The sequence below is a fragment of the Sylvia atricapilla genome, chromosome W, assembly GCF_009819655.1.
Source record: "Sylvia atricapilla isolate bSylAtr1 chromosome W, bSylAtr1.pri, whole genome shotgun sequence".
Lineage (NCBI taxonomy): Eukaryota > Metazoa > Chordata > Aves > Passeriformes > Sylviidae > Sylvia > Sylvia atricapilla.
Window position 1 is genome coordinate 11028506 of NC_089173.1, and position 15625 is coordinate 11044130.

A 15625-nucleotide genomic window follows, 5' to 3' on the forward strand; every position below is an offset into this window, starting at 1 on the left:
GTTACTATGTTACTATCTAAGCCTATAGAAAAGCCATACGCAAACATGCTCTTGCTCAATCCTTTTTCTGTACTTGCTTAATTAGTTTTAAGTTTCAGAAACCTGAGCACAGCTGCCATATAAGGGAAAAGGCAACCGGAGGATGACTACCCGCCTTCATCGCTACGACCACCGGGAGGCAGAAAAAGACCCCCTAGCAACAGGTCGCACATGCGCAAAGTACAACAGGAAAGGACACGTCAGCTAAAAAGAAGAGATAAAAAGGTGGACTGGAATTTTGCACGGTGCGGCAGTTGGCAGAGCTGTGACTCTCCTGCCGTCCAGCGCTGTATTTGCCTTTGCCTTGCCTGCTGTAATCTAATAAATTCTGACTGGAATCCTTACTTGTGTCTCCAGTCTATTACACTCCCCTTTTGTAAAATTCAGACTGAAAAACCTAAAACTCAGGGAGAGACTTCATTTGCATTTGGAGGCGCAGGGCGAAGTAACATTTTTTTGTGGACCGAGACAAGGAATGATCATGACTGTCTGACCAAACACCTGCCACCTAGGCATCATCGCCAGGCCGGAGGGGAAGACAAAAGGACTTCAGTAAACCCGGGAATAACTATGCAATGCAAAAAATAACACTATATCAGGCAGGCTGAAGAGATTTACATCCTGAGTCTAGCCTGAGGGCACAAAAACTGTATAAGAACCTAAGCTCCAGCAGCAATTTCTTGTGAACAAGAGAAGGACTGTTTTGCCAGATAGACCGTTAGTCCAACCTTGTCTCACCAGGTGCCGAGTCCCAGGGCTCGACATCTTCAACAAGCAATTGTATTTTTGGTGGTGGACTTTTTCATTTCTTTGTAACCAAATTGACTTTAATAAATTTCTTTATATAAAACAATTCGGCTATTTCGCTTATAACATCTCCTTACCTTAACAACCCCTTCTCCCTTCAACAGTGGGTACACCAAGTCCAGGGTTGCAAGACAGACTATGGGAAGGAGAGCCTGTTGTATCTACATTTGCAGGAATTCAGCTTTGGCCACCTGGAACCCAGACAAAAAACAGCTTTCAGCTGCCCCACGAGGTCAGAGCCTCCTCAGGGTCCTGATGTGTGAAGAAAAGCCACCCCCACCGCTCAACCTATTATCCAGCAACCATTTCCCATCAAAGCCTGGGCCTTGACTCACCAGTAACTGCCTTTCCTGCGGGGAATTCAGAGACAGTTCCCAGGAGTCGCTCTGACCCGGTTTCACCTGCAGGAAGCCGCAGGGGCTGCCGCAGCAGCACCTCGGTGAGAGCTTTCCCAGCTCGCCGAGCCCTGGCATGTCCTGCCCACATCCAGCTCCCAGCGAGCCAAACGCTGCTGCCGCACACTGGCATTCCTGTTCTCTGCCAGAACTCCTGCAGGGGGGTTTGATGGATGTGATACACTTAAAACAGCCTCTTCCAGAGCTCCTGAGTCCCCCACTGTCTCCTTTTCCACTTATGATTATTTTGGATAGCAGCTTCTAAGTTCTGTGTGTGCAGAGGGAAGAGCTCTGAACCCAAGATGCCAGCGGAATTTCAAAATGTGCTTTCACTGAGCAGGGAAAGGAAAGGTGCTGGAGCAGCTCAGGTCAGAAGCCAAACTAACGAATAGGCAGTACCACCACAAGTGCCTACAGGCTTGGGCAGCTTCTCTGTAGCCCTCCTACCTTCCTTTCCAAGCTCCTGCTTTTTCCCAGCCCCAGAAGCACACTGCCAGCCAAAAGATACCCACTGCAGCCACCTCTGTAAGGAAGCAGTAGGGAGCCTGTCCTGTCTCCACCTCACGCTGCTTCCATGCCAGACCCAGCTGGCAGGTGGGAGAGCACAGGGAAAAAGGAACCCACTGACATGTATAAGAACCCAGCAGCCAGTGTGTTGGTTTGTGGTGGGATTGCCCACACCAGAGAAATAATTCAAGTCTGCAAGACCAAATTAGGGCACAGATTTTATAATCATCTTTGTTAGTGAAACACTATATGACCTTGGGTAAGTCCCTCCATCCATCTTTAAAGACTCTCTCAGAGGAGAGCCACAAGACTTTAATTAGCAGCCCTAAAAGTGCTCGAGATAGTTTGTCTCTCTTCCAAAATAACCAACTGCAGATGAATTGGAACAATCTTATTTTCAAATTCTGCAAGCAACTGGGATCCAGGCTTCTCTCAGATCAGTCACTTCAACAACATAATCAAAGTTAAATGTGCCAGCTGTGCATGAAGGGTTTTAATATGCTGTGCAGACTGGAAAACAGCTCAAAGAATCAATGTTATTTTTCCATGGCTGGGATGTCACTGTTGAGCAGCTGCATTATAATCATCTGCAGTCAGCAAAATGCCTTTTTTTAAAATCACTTTCTAGTCTTAGGGAACAGGGCTCATTTTTATTTCTGTCTTAGGAAAGCACCCTTGATCCCTGAGACACCCACTGCCAAGGGATCGGGCAGCCACTACAGCAGCATGCCCTCACTAGACCTGTGGCTGCTCAAATCCCAAATACCTTGACAGCCTCCTCAGCTCTGAAAGTTGTGCCCAGACAGGAACTGCTCACACTGCTACCACCACAAGAAACAGTAAGTGCAATTCCATAAACCCAGCAAAAATCAGCTCCAGTTGCCTTTTGTCACTGATCTGAGACCTGGGATGGTTCCAGAGCAGTCCCTCCCTGTGGAAAACCTGAGCACAGCCCAGCATCCTTCTCTGTAAGAGCCACCTCTGCACAAGCACATGGGTCAAAGCTGCAAGATGAAGCAAGGGGGGAAGTCTCCCAACTCCATCCTTTACAAAAGGCTGAACCTCTCTTTGATATATTCTACATATTAAACAATTACAAATACAATTTAACATTAAAATATACACCTGCTCTGGAGTAAATGACAAGAAACAGGCTGACCACGCAAAAAGACCTTTGCCCTAGTAATGCTTTATATACCAAAATGCTTTATAACCCTCTCCTCCTGTTCAACATCCTGCAGGGCTCTAAGTACTTTTTAAATGAGCACATACCATGGGGATCATTTCCAAAAAGCTCTGTCCGTCCTACCAGCTGCTCAGCAGTGGCAAGTGGAGCACTAGGATTCAGCAAATTGCCAGAGGTGTCCAATATTTTAAGGGACATTATGCAAGACTGCATTAGAGGAGTGACAGTGATTGAGATGACAGCAAGCATATAAAAATACCAAGGATCCAGTTACTTCCATTGCAGCTGGAGCTGGTCCAGGACTAGGAAATAGCTATCAAATTCCCACTGCAGATGTAAAGATAAAACTTCCCCAGGCTCTCAAAAACATCAGATCTCCAGCAAAAATCTCATCTGAGATTTCCATTCCACCACCTTTTCCAGGCTAAACTATTCTTCTGGACTTCAATATAAATTGTTTGAGAGCTTCATCCCAAAAATCTCAAGAAATCTGAAGAAATAAGCAGCTGCTTTGAGCACTTCTAAGCTCCTGCTAAAGGGCATTTTTCCTTACATGGTACCACCAGTCCCTGTTCCTGGCAAAGCCATGTGGCTGAAGGCATGTGCAGCTCAGTTCTTCCACTGCCTATGGAAATATCCTCCAGCATTTACCACAAGGCTGCACAAGTCTGTACAACAATTTAACTCCTTCCTTGGCGCATCCATCCTCTGAACTCTGAGTAATCAGCTGCTCAAGGCACCAGACCTGTGCTCCTGGCCCTGAGAAGCATCTTGTGCACTTTTAAAATGAAGGCTCTGATGTGGAAGAGGTGAAGTTGAACCACCTCCCACAGCACACAGACAGCAACTCCATTTTCCACCAACTCTTTCCACAGCCCGTCTGCACTCCCAGCTCCCTGGACAACTACAGGGCTCCCCTGACACACTGCTTTAGCCACTACCAAGAGACAACACCACATCACAGACTGAGAGAAGAAAAACACCAATGCCAAAGCCAAGCCAAGAGTCTTTCAGTGATGAACAAGCAAGGTTGCAGCTCAACTGAATGGATAATTTCAGCAAAGTTCAACATTTTTTGTTTAGTCCATCCTCCTTGAAATTATCTCAAGATTCAGATTTAGAATACAGTTCAACAATTCTTGCAGGCCAGAAGATTTTTGCTAAATCTCAAGGCATTCTTCTTCTCCAGTTCCTTCCTTTTCCACTTAGGATAGACTTCAACTTGTTTTTGCAGACCTGCAAGCAGCAGCTTTTTAATTCCAGTGACTAATATCCTTCCTTCAGATCTCTGCCAAACCTCCTGTCTGTCAGATCTGAAGTGTTTTTGGCCTTGTTTTCTGCTTAACTAGGTTGCACATTCTCAAGACAAGCACTCTCAAGTCCATTTGTTAAAGGTGTGATGTTGCCATGTTGCTGGTATGAAACACTGTAATTGAGCTTTATAGGTTTTTTTAACTGTTTCTGTTAGGTAACACATTTCTTGCCTTTTTCCATCAGAAGTTTCATAGTAGATACTAAAGAACAGACCAAAAGAAATCAAACTCAACAGCCTACACTGCTGTCATTTCAGCCAGGCAGTTTAGAGGAAGAACCACGAGAAAATTACCAGATGAAAAAAAATACAAACCCAAAAATAGGTTTGAGGGTTTTTTTTAGTTTCCTGCAAAGGGAGACATACAATTGCTTGACCACAGCAGAGTCAAGCACAGCACAGTAACAGCCTCTGCAGCTGCTATTTTGGAAGATGACAATCACTCTCTGAGGCTGGCTAAACCTGGGCAAGAATACATGTGCCCACCATGAATGCAGTGCCCCCCTGAACTGGGAACAGCAGCACTCAATCAACACCCGCCATAGTGACCAGCCTGAGAACTGCATGGCTTAGGAGGAAAAACCCTTCATGTCTACAGGGGAAAAAATAAAGGTAACACTTCCCAACATTCAACTGTGTCACATTATTTCAACCTTACATAAACAAGGGCTCAAAAATATAAGTTTGTGCAAAGCACAAATGACTTCTAATTCCGGGATGCATCAGTGGACCCATTCTCTCTCCTTAGCCCTTGCTGAAGGACACTCCTGCTGCGAGAGGCTCACCTGTCACACAGGTCACAGCCCTGGTGACACAGCTCTTGCTGCTGAGCCATGGTCTGTACCAGGAAAGGCAAGGCCGGACACCAGTGTGGCCCTCCTGGCTGTCCTTGAAGTGCCAGCACAGCTTGGGACTGAGTTTGTTCAAGGCATGTCCCATCCACATCCAGCACTGGAGTCTGGCTCACAAGGAATTATCTCCATTAAGAATCTTCTTAAACCGGTCATGGAGCATTTTCTGCTTCCTAAATGAGCCATTTCCATGTGGAATTCAGGGCTATGCGTGCTCTTCATCAACTGGTGTTGCTACTTTTTTTTTTTTAACCTCTGCACTGACACAACCCCTGAGGACATCTTCTTTCCTTCCTTATGAAGACTCATGTCCAGTTCACTATATGGTTTCTGCTGTCCTAATACTCTAACCCAAATTCAATCTATTCAGATAAAATAAAGGTGAGGGAAATTTTTCACTGCTTGCACTTGAATATTTTGTAGCTTCTGAGGTACAAGATTCCAAATGAGTGAATGGAAGTTACCAGCTCCCTGCAGCTGATTTGGCAGCCAACTGCATCCCACCAAAGAGCAGATTTACACACTAACAAAGTCACTAGTTAAAAATATGGCCCCTCCTCAGACACACAATGATCAAGTGTCTCTGGAATCAGTGATGAAAATTAAACAGCCATTAACTACATGGAAGAAAGCTGTCTCCTCTTATCACCTACTATTTCAAGAATAGCACATTACATGCAACTTGATGCATTTAACCAGGCTGTTTTACAAGGTATGCACAGTATATCTGACCCTCTGTAAATAAAATCCTTTATAAGAGTCCAACATTTGGCATGGGACGTCCATCACAGTGATAAACAGCTACCATGTGAAAGTTGAAGGAGTAAATCCCCCTTTGTATCATTTCAAGGTGTTTGTGGGGTTCTTAAAAAAGATTCAATTTTATTCATCTGCACAGATGAATAAAAGTTATTTCTAAGAGTCAGGGAACATTTATAGTAATGCCTTTCCCTATGTCACTTCATTCATATACAGCATGACAGAGATTTGCTGTTGCTGTATTTAATTTCCTTCTTGGATTTCACTGGTGTCATTCCAATAGTCAAACTGCATCTTCCAAAGAAACCAAAGCCACTGCTTCAGAGTGGATGGAAAAGATGTCTCACAGGCTGGTTTGTACTAAAAATACCAGCAGGAACAGAGAAGTACAGGCTCACCACAAGAATCTGTTTCCCTGCCTGGCCAGTCCACTGGAATCCCTGGGATATTTCCCATACGAGGCCAAGACCACAAGTCAGCATGAGCACAACTTTAACCTGTCTTTTAAAGAAAGCTGTTAGAGGATCAGAGGAGGTTATGAGTGAAGAGCTGAAAACACACTCATCCCAAGAGCCACTTAAAACTGGCACATTATTGGTACTCCTTTAGAGAGAAAAAAAATTACATGCAGGTGGCTTCAGTCTTCTTTGTATGTTCTGTCATATATGGAATTGCCTTTGGACAAAAAAGTTATGAGAAACAGGAGAGGATACCAACTCAGGTAACCAAGGGTTTGGTAAACTGGAACTTATGGCCCTCAAAACTGAGTAAAAATTTGCACCCCAGAGGCCAAGTTGAGTGACACCTGGGCAAGTGCTCCAGGGTACAAACACGTTCTGCAGCTAATACCACAAGCTGTGTTTGAGGATGTGAAAGACCAGGTTCAGCTGGATTTACAAATATATCCTCAGTCTGCTGGTAACAGACAACTGGAGGAACTCAGTGCTGCCCACTACAGACTCCTCAGATTAGCACTTCTTAAAAATTAATAAAATGGTTTATTTTATATATACATATGTTCCAAAAAATTTATTCAGTTAAAATATCAAATGAATGATCTGGTAACAATACTGTTCAAAATAATCTCTTTTGTATGAACATTAAAATACACGTTTTTAAAAGCGTTTCCTTTTAGTGCTTCCAAAGCACAGCGTGTGCCAAGGCCACCTGAAGAATCTCCGTCCTCCTCACAGGATGAAAGAGAACTGAAGTCGGGGACCTGGGAAGCCTCAGGTGCAGTTTCATAATGTCTGCAGACAAAACAGAAGAGAGTCTGAGGTAGATTGTTTAGTGACCATCAGGTGGTAACAGTCACAGGGCTGTCTTTAGCTTTTATTAACACAATAGCAGTTTCTTTACTCTCAATCTACACTGAATCTCAAGTTTAAAGGCATGGCTAGCAGTTCTTGGGAACAAGACCCTTGTCTCTGTGGTGGCAACATGCAATTTTACCAGTGCAGGTGTTTCTGGGAGGTTTTTTTTGGGAACACACGGGCTCTCTTCACGATGCAGTGTGTGCATTTGACAGTGCCTCACTTTAGTGCAACTTGCTGCCTATAGCACATAAATGTCTAACGACAGCGTTCAAATGAGTAAATTCTCATCACCTGCAGGAGGGGCAGCAATGGTTATTTTCTTCTGCCTGTTGAGCAAAGAGCACCCTCCACAGGAAAAAGCCACACCTTTCATAGCAAATCCTTAAGGTTATAGCCCAGCTTCTGCCGAATCAGGCTCTTAAAGTTAAAGCTCCACTGCTTCTTCTCAAACTGTGACAGTAAAATCACTTGACTGCCGAGATGGTGAGGGCAGCAGCTACATCCTCTTCCACTCTTCTGTGGCATAGAAAACTCATTCCTGGTCCACATTCGTCTGGCCGGTACATTATTATCTACTGTTGACATGATTAACTCTGTTGGGTGGGCTGGTGAAATCTAGTTCCTCTAGTATTCTCTCTAAGTGTTGTATTAAGACTCGTTTTTTAAACCTACAGAAGAGAAAGCAATATAAATTTCTTCTTCCAAAAATACAGTTGAACAACTCAAGAATATTCAGCCATGACAAATTGTATTACCAGAGGCTCTCTGTTACCAGTAGGGAAGAGCTTTATTTATTTCTGGCATTAGAATGGCTAGAAAACATAATTTAATACATCTGCCCCATCCCAACCCACTCATATTTTCAGTTGGTCTTCAATAACAACCTGTTATCTCTCTAATTCATATTTAAAGTTTAAATAAGGACCATTTACTACATAAAAATGTAACAGTAGTTTGACCACTAAAACAATTATAATTTAAATATGTCAAAACAGAAAATCAAAATACTAGCACTGATAAATTTTTATTTACTACCATGATCTAAATTAATATTTAATTTATGTTTCTAAGTAATTTCTATCTATACAAACCTTGCTGCTTCTTTGATAGCAAATTCAATGAAATACTTCTGAATTTCCATAGGTCCTTGCACCTCCTCAAGAAGAGAAAATATTTTTTCATAATCTAAAAAAAGAGATAAAAATTCAATCATGTATTGAAAATGAATGTTGCAGATGCAATTTCAGAAAAGCTCAAGAGCCAAAAAGGAAAAGTGAAGCCCAGTTTCATGTATCTCTGTATGATAAAACACATAAGGCAAGAAAAACACCTGCATTAGCTTTAAGAGCAGAACACAGGTGATAGAACAATTTAAAGTAATATTGATGATCTGAGAATTTAAATGTGGCACCAAAGATTAAGGTTCTCATTAAAGAGCAGCAGCTAGGAACATTTATCCTCAGAAAATGAAGGCTGGATAGAGAGAAGCCTCCCATTTCCATGATCACAGTTAAAATGCAGAGGGCCACCAAACCCTGATCTGGCCTGGAGCCATCATTTCTGAAAGCAGAGGTTGCCATTAGATCTCTAGAAAGACAAATTATCAACCCTTAGTGTGAGCACAACATGACTGTCTCATTGGTACAAGGTAAATACATCCACTGCAAAAGAATAAACTGGACATATTAAATTGAAAACAAATTCAAAACCAGCATTGTTTCACTACTTCCCATAACTGACCCCAGTATGAATACATTTATGGTGCTGTGACCAAGAGTCTGCTCTGAGTAATGCAGTAGGCAGAGGGAGCATAAATGGTCAGACCTCTGAAGAGATGTACCTATTCAAGCCACTACAATTTAGCTTCTTTCTTTGATGACTGCTTGAATTCTGCAGCAAGACAGGTGACTCACACTGAACACACTGTTTTACTCTACATCATCATTTACTAGGCATGAATTTGGAATAAAATTGGATGAGCCCACTTTGCAGAATGTCACTTTTAGTCTTCCATTCTTACAAGTTTGCAACTCTTAGTGTTTCATCACTAGTTAGCCTCACAAAATTTAAAAACGATCACTTTGCTAGAAACTGTTACTACTCCCTTTCAAGCATATTCCAAGATGCACCCTTACAGAGATGTGCCTTTGCCCTGCAAAGGGAGTTTTGATGGACACAGAGCAACAAGTACACTTTGTGTACACAGGAGCAGTGCAGCCTAAGGCAGAGCATTCAGTCTCATTACATCACTGGTAACAAAACCAAAACCTCTGAAAGGTGCTGCTTTTACAGGGCACCTCTTACACCAGTTAACCTGTCTTTGAGGGCAAACAGGGTGACTTGGTACTCAACCTCCCAAGCACAAGTCTAAACTTCAACTCACCTGCCCAGCATTTGCTCCTTTTTTGCCCCTCCATTGCTCATTTATGAGCAACCAGAAATTATTCAAAATCTGAAGTTGTATGTACACTGAAAATAGCTCCTTCCTTCCAGGAAAATTCTTCTCTCTCACACCACATATAATATATACTACTAAAATAAAGAAACACACATTACTTACTTCTTCCAGGCTTGCGAACCTCTTTCATCACTTTAATTTTGATGTCAGCATTGCTTCCCTCCAACATGGTAGGTGTTATTTTAAAGGAATTTGGCACAGATTCAGAAGTAGACTCCATGGCCCGCTTTTGGTCATCTCCACTCACACTATAATTCAGAGGCCCTCGAACAAGATCATTGGTACCAGGTTTATGATCCAACCCATCTTCACTTAAACAATTGAATTCAACAGGTAAGGAGTCTAAGTTGTTGGGTAACATCTCGTCCTCTCCCACAGCAGCTGGAACCACAGGAGCCATTTGCACAGGTACGCCATCAATTTGCTTCTCCATTGACTGACAATTTTTTGCTTTCTTCTCTCCATTGCCATCTTGGACAACACTGTTACTGGTATCTACAAGTGAAAAATACATATCTTACTGGTACATAAGTGCAGCATCAAAAGAATCAAGCAGAAGCAGTTCTGTATCCTTTTTGCCTGAAGTGCTGTGTAGCAATCTGACAGCGCTGGACAACACTCTAATACTTTTATTCAACTGTGGATGTGACCAAGAGAATACTTCCCCTTTGGACTGTTACATCTCCTATCACTATTGTGAAGTCACCATGTTCTATATTCCTAGTGCAATGTCATGACTCCTAAGTAAACTCATATCTTCCTTCTCTTTCCCAAACCCAGCTAATGGAGCTTCCTTCTGACTCCATTTGCTGAAATAGGTGGGTATGAAAATTCCTGTTTGTGGGAAACAAAACAACCATATTTTAATTTGCCTTCTTTGCCACAGAATACACAAAGAAAAACTAAAAGCTGATCTGAGATACTTTCTATCTCCAAACAGTTTTTTTTAATTTCAGATTTCATCAGCTGTAGCAGCAGCCTGTTTATCTAGACCAACAAAATAAATCCACTCCTAACATAACAGCAAAGTACAGATGCACTGGCAGAACCTTTTCCCTTCCTCCCCAGACCTCTCTACCACCCGAGCTGCTGTACCACAGCTCAGTATACCTTTATTTGCTGGGACACCCTTGAGGCTCAGGTAGGAGGGGGAGCCAGGAGCAGCGGGTGGCCCCTTGCCACCCACGTGGTTGGTGACGACGGGCGGTGACTGCGGCCGCCGCAGCAGGGGGGACATGCTGCGCCGCCTCTTGAGCGACGCCGGCGTGTTGGGCTCCCCAGGACGCTTGATCTTGTTCTGGGGTCCAGCCACAAACTCATCAGCTTCATCTATCATCATACCCTGAAAAGGAAGTAATAATTTAAGTAGCAGTACAAAACAGCAACTGTTTCACCAATCCACTGATGAGTCACTCTGTGTTCAGATTCAAGTAGCTTTCAGAACACTTGACAGCTCTCAGAACAGAGATACCCAACGTAACCAGAGAGAGCCCAGTGCCACTCTGTAAACCAGCACGATTCCATGCACATTCCTCTTGGACCACATGGGAGACATCCCTCCTTTCCACAGGTTAGCAATATATTGTAGTTGTGGGGGAGAAATTCTACTCACAAATTATTTCAAGTTGTGTTAAATATAAAGGCACAGCAGGCAGCAAGCCCCTCCCCCCCCCCCACCTTCTTGTCCTGTTTAAATGGATTGCCAAATGTATGGAGCCTTTTGGGTTGATCTGGGTCAATTTCCCGAAGAGGTGAAGGCATCATTTTCAGGTACTCCTGGTAATTTCCCATCTGAGCAACAGGAACACTATGAAGGCAGTCTGCAACAGAAGAGATCTAAATTTAGTTTTAAAATTAAGGGAATACAAACTTCACACCTCAATTTCAAGTGTTAGCATTTAAAAACTAGAACTGATTATTCCTTTTGACTACAGAGGATGAGCTGAAGACTACAATTGTGGAAATAAGCCTGGCAAGAGCTGAGCTTAATTCGCAGAAGAATAAAAAATAAGCATGTTTAATTGCAGACAACTGCATCTTTAGACCACCAGCACCTCACAAAAAACAGAGACAGTTCCTCTCTGCCTTAAGCCCCCATCACTTTATAACACGTCTAACTAAACCCTGGTGAATGTGAAAGCTCTCCCATGAAACTTATTTTAAATTTCAAAGCAAGCATGACATCTTGCATGACAGAAGGCAAAGATTTCCTTCCTTCCACTTCAGAGTCAAGAAAAGGACATTGTCTGACTCAGCAAGGGATGCAATGGCCACTTCTGCTCCCACACCAGACAAAAACCCACTACCTTAAGGAAATAACAAAAATAGTTGTATTCTCTTCAAACTATTGATGAAGAACTGTGACTCCTTACCTTCATCCTGCCCCAAGATAAGCCTGTGTGTTTTCAGAAGATTGGTTCTCATTCTAGTTAGCTGGTCTAGAAGACTGCAACGAGGAATATCATATGCATTTCTGAATGCCTGTGGTTTCAAATCCTAGTTTTGTAACAAAATAAGTAACTTTCAGTTAATCCATCAGTTCTCATACACGGAGAAATTCCACTATGAACTGTAATACTATTAACTTTTAAAAAATATTCTTAAGTAACTTTAGAGTTTCATAACTGCCTACAAGCAGCTCAGTGGCTGTCTTTTCAACACAAGCTTGTTCAGCATTAGTGCTTTCAGCTCCATTAAGCGTAAGCACGTTAATTCGTGGATGAACAACAACAGCTGTCTTTTGCAGAGATTGGCACTTAAAACACAGTAATTTTCATTTACAACCATAGGGTTTTCAAACAGTGTCCCAAAATCAAGTGCAAAAACATTGCATTTATTCTTCTCTCTCCTTATGTCTATGCTGTACTCATCACAGTTCAGCAAAGGTACTTCCTTCTACACTAAGTCCATAAAAGTTACCCATTTAAAACAGATGAGATTAACTGCTTAGTCATGCAAGATCACAGTGCTGTTTACCTTGTTTAAAAGTCCTATGTGGAATCCAGCAAATTCTTTAACATTCATTTCTGACAGTCTCAGAGGAGATTTCCCAGTGATCCCTTGCAGCAGTTGTTTAAAATCCCTACTGTGTACCAAGGAGAGGCCACTGGAGTGATTTTTCACTTTTATTCCAATTTCTTGTGGAACTTTCTTACCCACTGAACCTATTATCCGTTCTGATTCTATTTTTGTCTAAAATGGAATCACATCGGGAGTTAAAGAATCAGCAGGCATTGCACATTCCCAGTAAAAAACACACAGTACATTAGCAGAATAAAACTACAAATTTAGTTCCCTGCTACCTACCCAGGGATATACTGGATTACATAGATTAGATCTCAAGCATAAAGTAATCCTAATGTGCTAGCATATGGAAAAATATTTAGCCAGTGTATCTAAATTTATATGCCAGTAGCAGATCTGTGAATATCCCTGATTTTGCTGCAAGTCTGTGACTCTCTTGTCTCTGAAGAACCATCTTTAAAGGGAAAGAAAAAACAAAATGGAAGGTAGGATGCCTTAGGTTACAATAAAGTTGTATCTAAAACAGTATTATTCAGATATAATAATATCATTTCAGTTTAATTTTGAAGCAACCTATGAACTAAGGATTGCCCTGTATGTTTGTAACAATATAAGGGAGAAAAGTTGCAAAAGAAATTTGTTTTATTAGTACATTTCTAAAAATGTATCACTTCTCCAATTAGCACAGATTTCTTATTACAGCTACAGGGAATTTTACTGTATTAAGCTCTAACTGTATTCAGAGTTAAGGTTTTTTTACCCACTAGCAATACCTTCAAAGGAAAAAAAGCACCCAACCAACCAAAACCCCAAAACCCACTCTGATTGCAAGCCACTTCCCCCAGATCTCCTCTGCAGAGTTTGCTTCACTATCTGTGGAAAACTGAATTTAAGGACAGCAGGAACACAGCAGAATTCTGGAATTGCCTGTGCCTATACAGGAGCTTATAATGCATTCCACACATTCAAACTGTTCCATGTGCTGAGAACGTCTGTGAGAGCCACAGCAGCCATCTTGAGTCATTCCAACTCCTCAGTGCAGATAAATCATATGAATTTCCATATCATTAGATTACCAAAATACCTCAGGAAGTTTTATGTCTAGTAGATGCTCAGTCATTCAGAGGCTCTGGGATGTATTTTGTGCATTCTTTAAGGTGGAGGACTTTTTCTTTGTAATTTTAAAGGCTGCACTGCTTCCCCACTGCCTTCTAGATATTGAACTGCTGTTTTAAGAGTCCTTTATGCTAAGGAGGAAGAACTTCCAGGCCCTTACACCTGGAATGGCAGTCTTGGCAAAGAAAAAAAGATACATAGGACTATCTCCCACCAGGTCACACTTAACACATAAAGACTTTGACCTGAAGGAAACAGGAAGCTCAGATATAAAGCTTGAACTGTAATTTTACTCCCCACGGACAAGAACACACTTTTTTTTTTTGGAAAATACATATTGCCAAAGGACACATGGAAATAAACATGAGACTGAAAGCAAGCCTCTGACTTGAGCTGTGAAGAACAATGGCAAGAGCAGCCATAAATCCAATTAGTGATTATCTTTGGAGTTTAAAGTCTAGTAGATATTTAAAATATAGCTGAAGAGATTTCATTTGCATTCCTCTCCATCACTTACAGAAGGCACAATCACTGGCTACAGAACCATACTGGATTCATCCATATTTGCAGTGGAAATGCTCCCCAATCTTCAATCATAATATATGCTGCACACCCATATGAACTCCCACAGGGATTAACTGCTTTATAATGAGATTACCACAAACTAAATAATCAACACTCTTCTAATTACAAAGGTTTCATCAATACTACCTGTTGGCTGAGTTTTTTAAGGTAAGAGATAACACTGTAACTAAGTCCACAATCTAAATTATCTGATATCAGATTTGGAGCTCCCATCATCCTTAGGGCTTTCTTTAATGGCTATAAGGAAAACAAAATACACAATAGTAAGAGAATAAATATTTAAAAAAGAAATTTTAAAACTCAATTATAGGAAGCTAAGGCACATAGATTAGTGCTCTAGCTTTTCCACTTTTGGCCACTAAAATTCAAGTCTATTCAGATAACATGCAAAATGAGTTTGGTGTCTAACTAGCTCACAAGGGACATTATGCCACATCACCAAAACACCACACAGCACAGTGCCACTGGCAATTTCCACTCAAAGGCTCAGGTCCAGAATAGCCGGGATGATACAAGTCCATACTGAAGTGCATTGTCCAAGCTACACATAAAAGGTGACACAGTGCCTCCCTCCACCCTTTATTTGGCCCAGTCAATATCAACTTCCCAAGTCCTAGCACTTCACTCACATTAACAAATAACCTTATCTGCATTTTCCTTATCCAGTTACAAAAATAATGCCAAATTCGGCTTCTCTGAATGTTCTGAAGTACTTTTAATCAAAATTCATTTAATATTTATTGATCAAAAAACACAATTATTAAACACTTAATATCTTAACATAGCTACTACTACTACAAAACTACTACAATTTTTATTAATTCTTAAAAAACATTTGCTCTAATCTACATACCTCTGAAAGGCAGAATGTTAACTACCTAAAATATCACCATAATTATGTAAAAAAAATTTACTAGGAAGAGGTATGATGCAAAGGACTCTGGTCACACCAGCCATTATACCCCACAGGATGAGATGTGAAGAGGAACATACCAGTAAGTAGTAAGGAGGCATTGTTTTTAAGTAGTTGTCAAAAGCCTGTCGCCACTTCAGATTTGGCTTAAGTTTGTGAATCTTAAACAAGTCATCTGCAAGAAGGAAAACAAAAGAAGGTGTCATTTATACAGTCCCAGACCTTTAGCTTTGTCCAAAATCCACGTGCCAGCTTTCCCCCTGTTTTTTTCCCCCCCACCCATCTCCCAATGGGGCTTCCTCCCAAAAACTGCTCTTAAACGGAGGTGTGAAGGATTGGGAATCCCCAGTCCTAGCT

General features: G+C 41.7%; 1 protein-coding gene and 1 long non-coding RNA gene across 7 annotated transcripts in view; both read right to left on the reverse strand.

The window, feature by feature from the left end:
- Positions 1-837: 837 nt before the first annotated feature.
- LOC136373300 (uncharacterized) overlaps positions 838-15625 on the reverse strand; it is a 71181-nt gene continuing 56393 nt past the window's right edge. The window contains exon 2 of the long non-coding RNA XR_010745620.1: positions 838-923. This is a non-coding gene — a long non-coding RNA (uncharacterized lncRNA). The remainder of the gene's footprint in view (positions 924-15625) is intronic.
- The window catches only part of LOC136373288 (integrator complex subunit 6-like), a 39741-nt gene continuing 31496 nt past the window's right edge, over positions 7381-15625 (reverse strand). For 3 of the 6 annotated variants that reach the window (XM_066338188.1, XM_066338187.1, XM_066338186.1), the window contains one exon: positions 15349-15443. In XM_066338188.1, the coding sequence (XP_066194285.1) occupies positions 15405-15443 (39 nt within the window). In that variant the 3' untranslated portion in view covers positions 15349-15404. The other 3 variants (XM_066338189.1, XM_066338185.1, XR_010745614.1) reach the window with 3 other exon arrangements.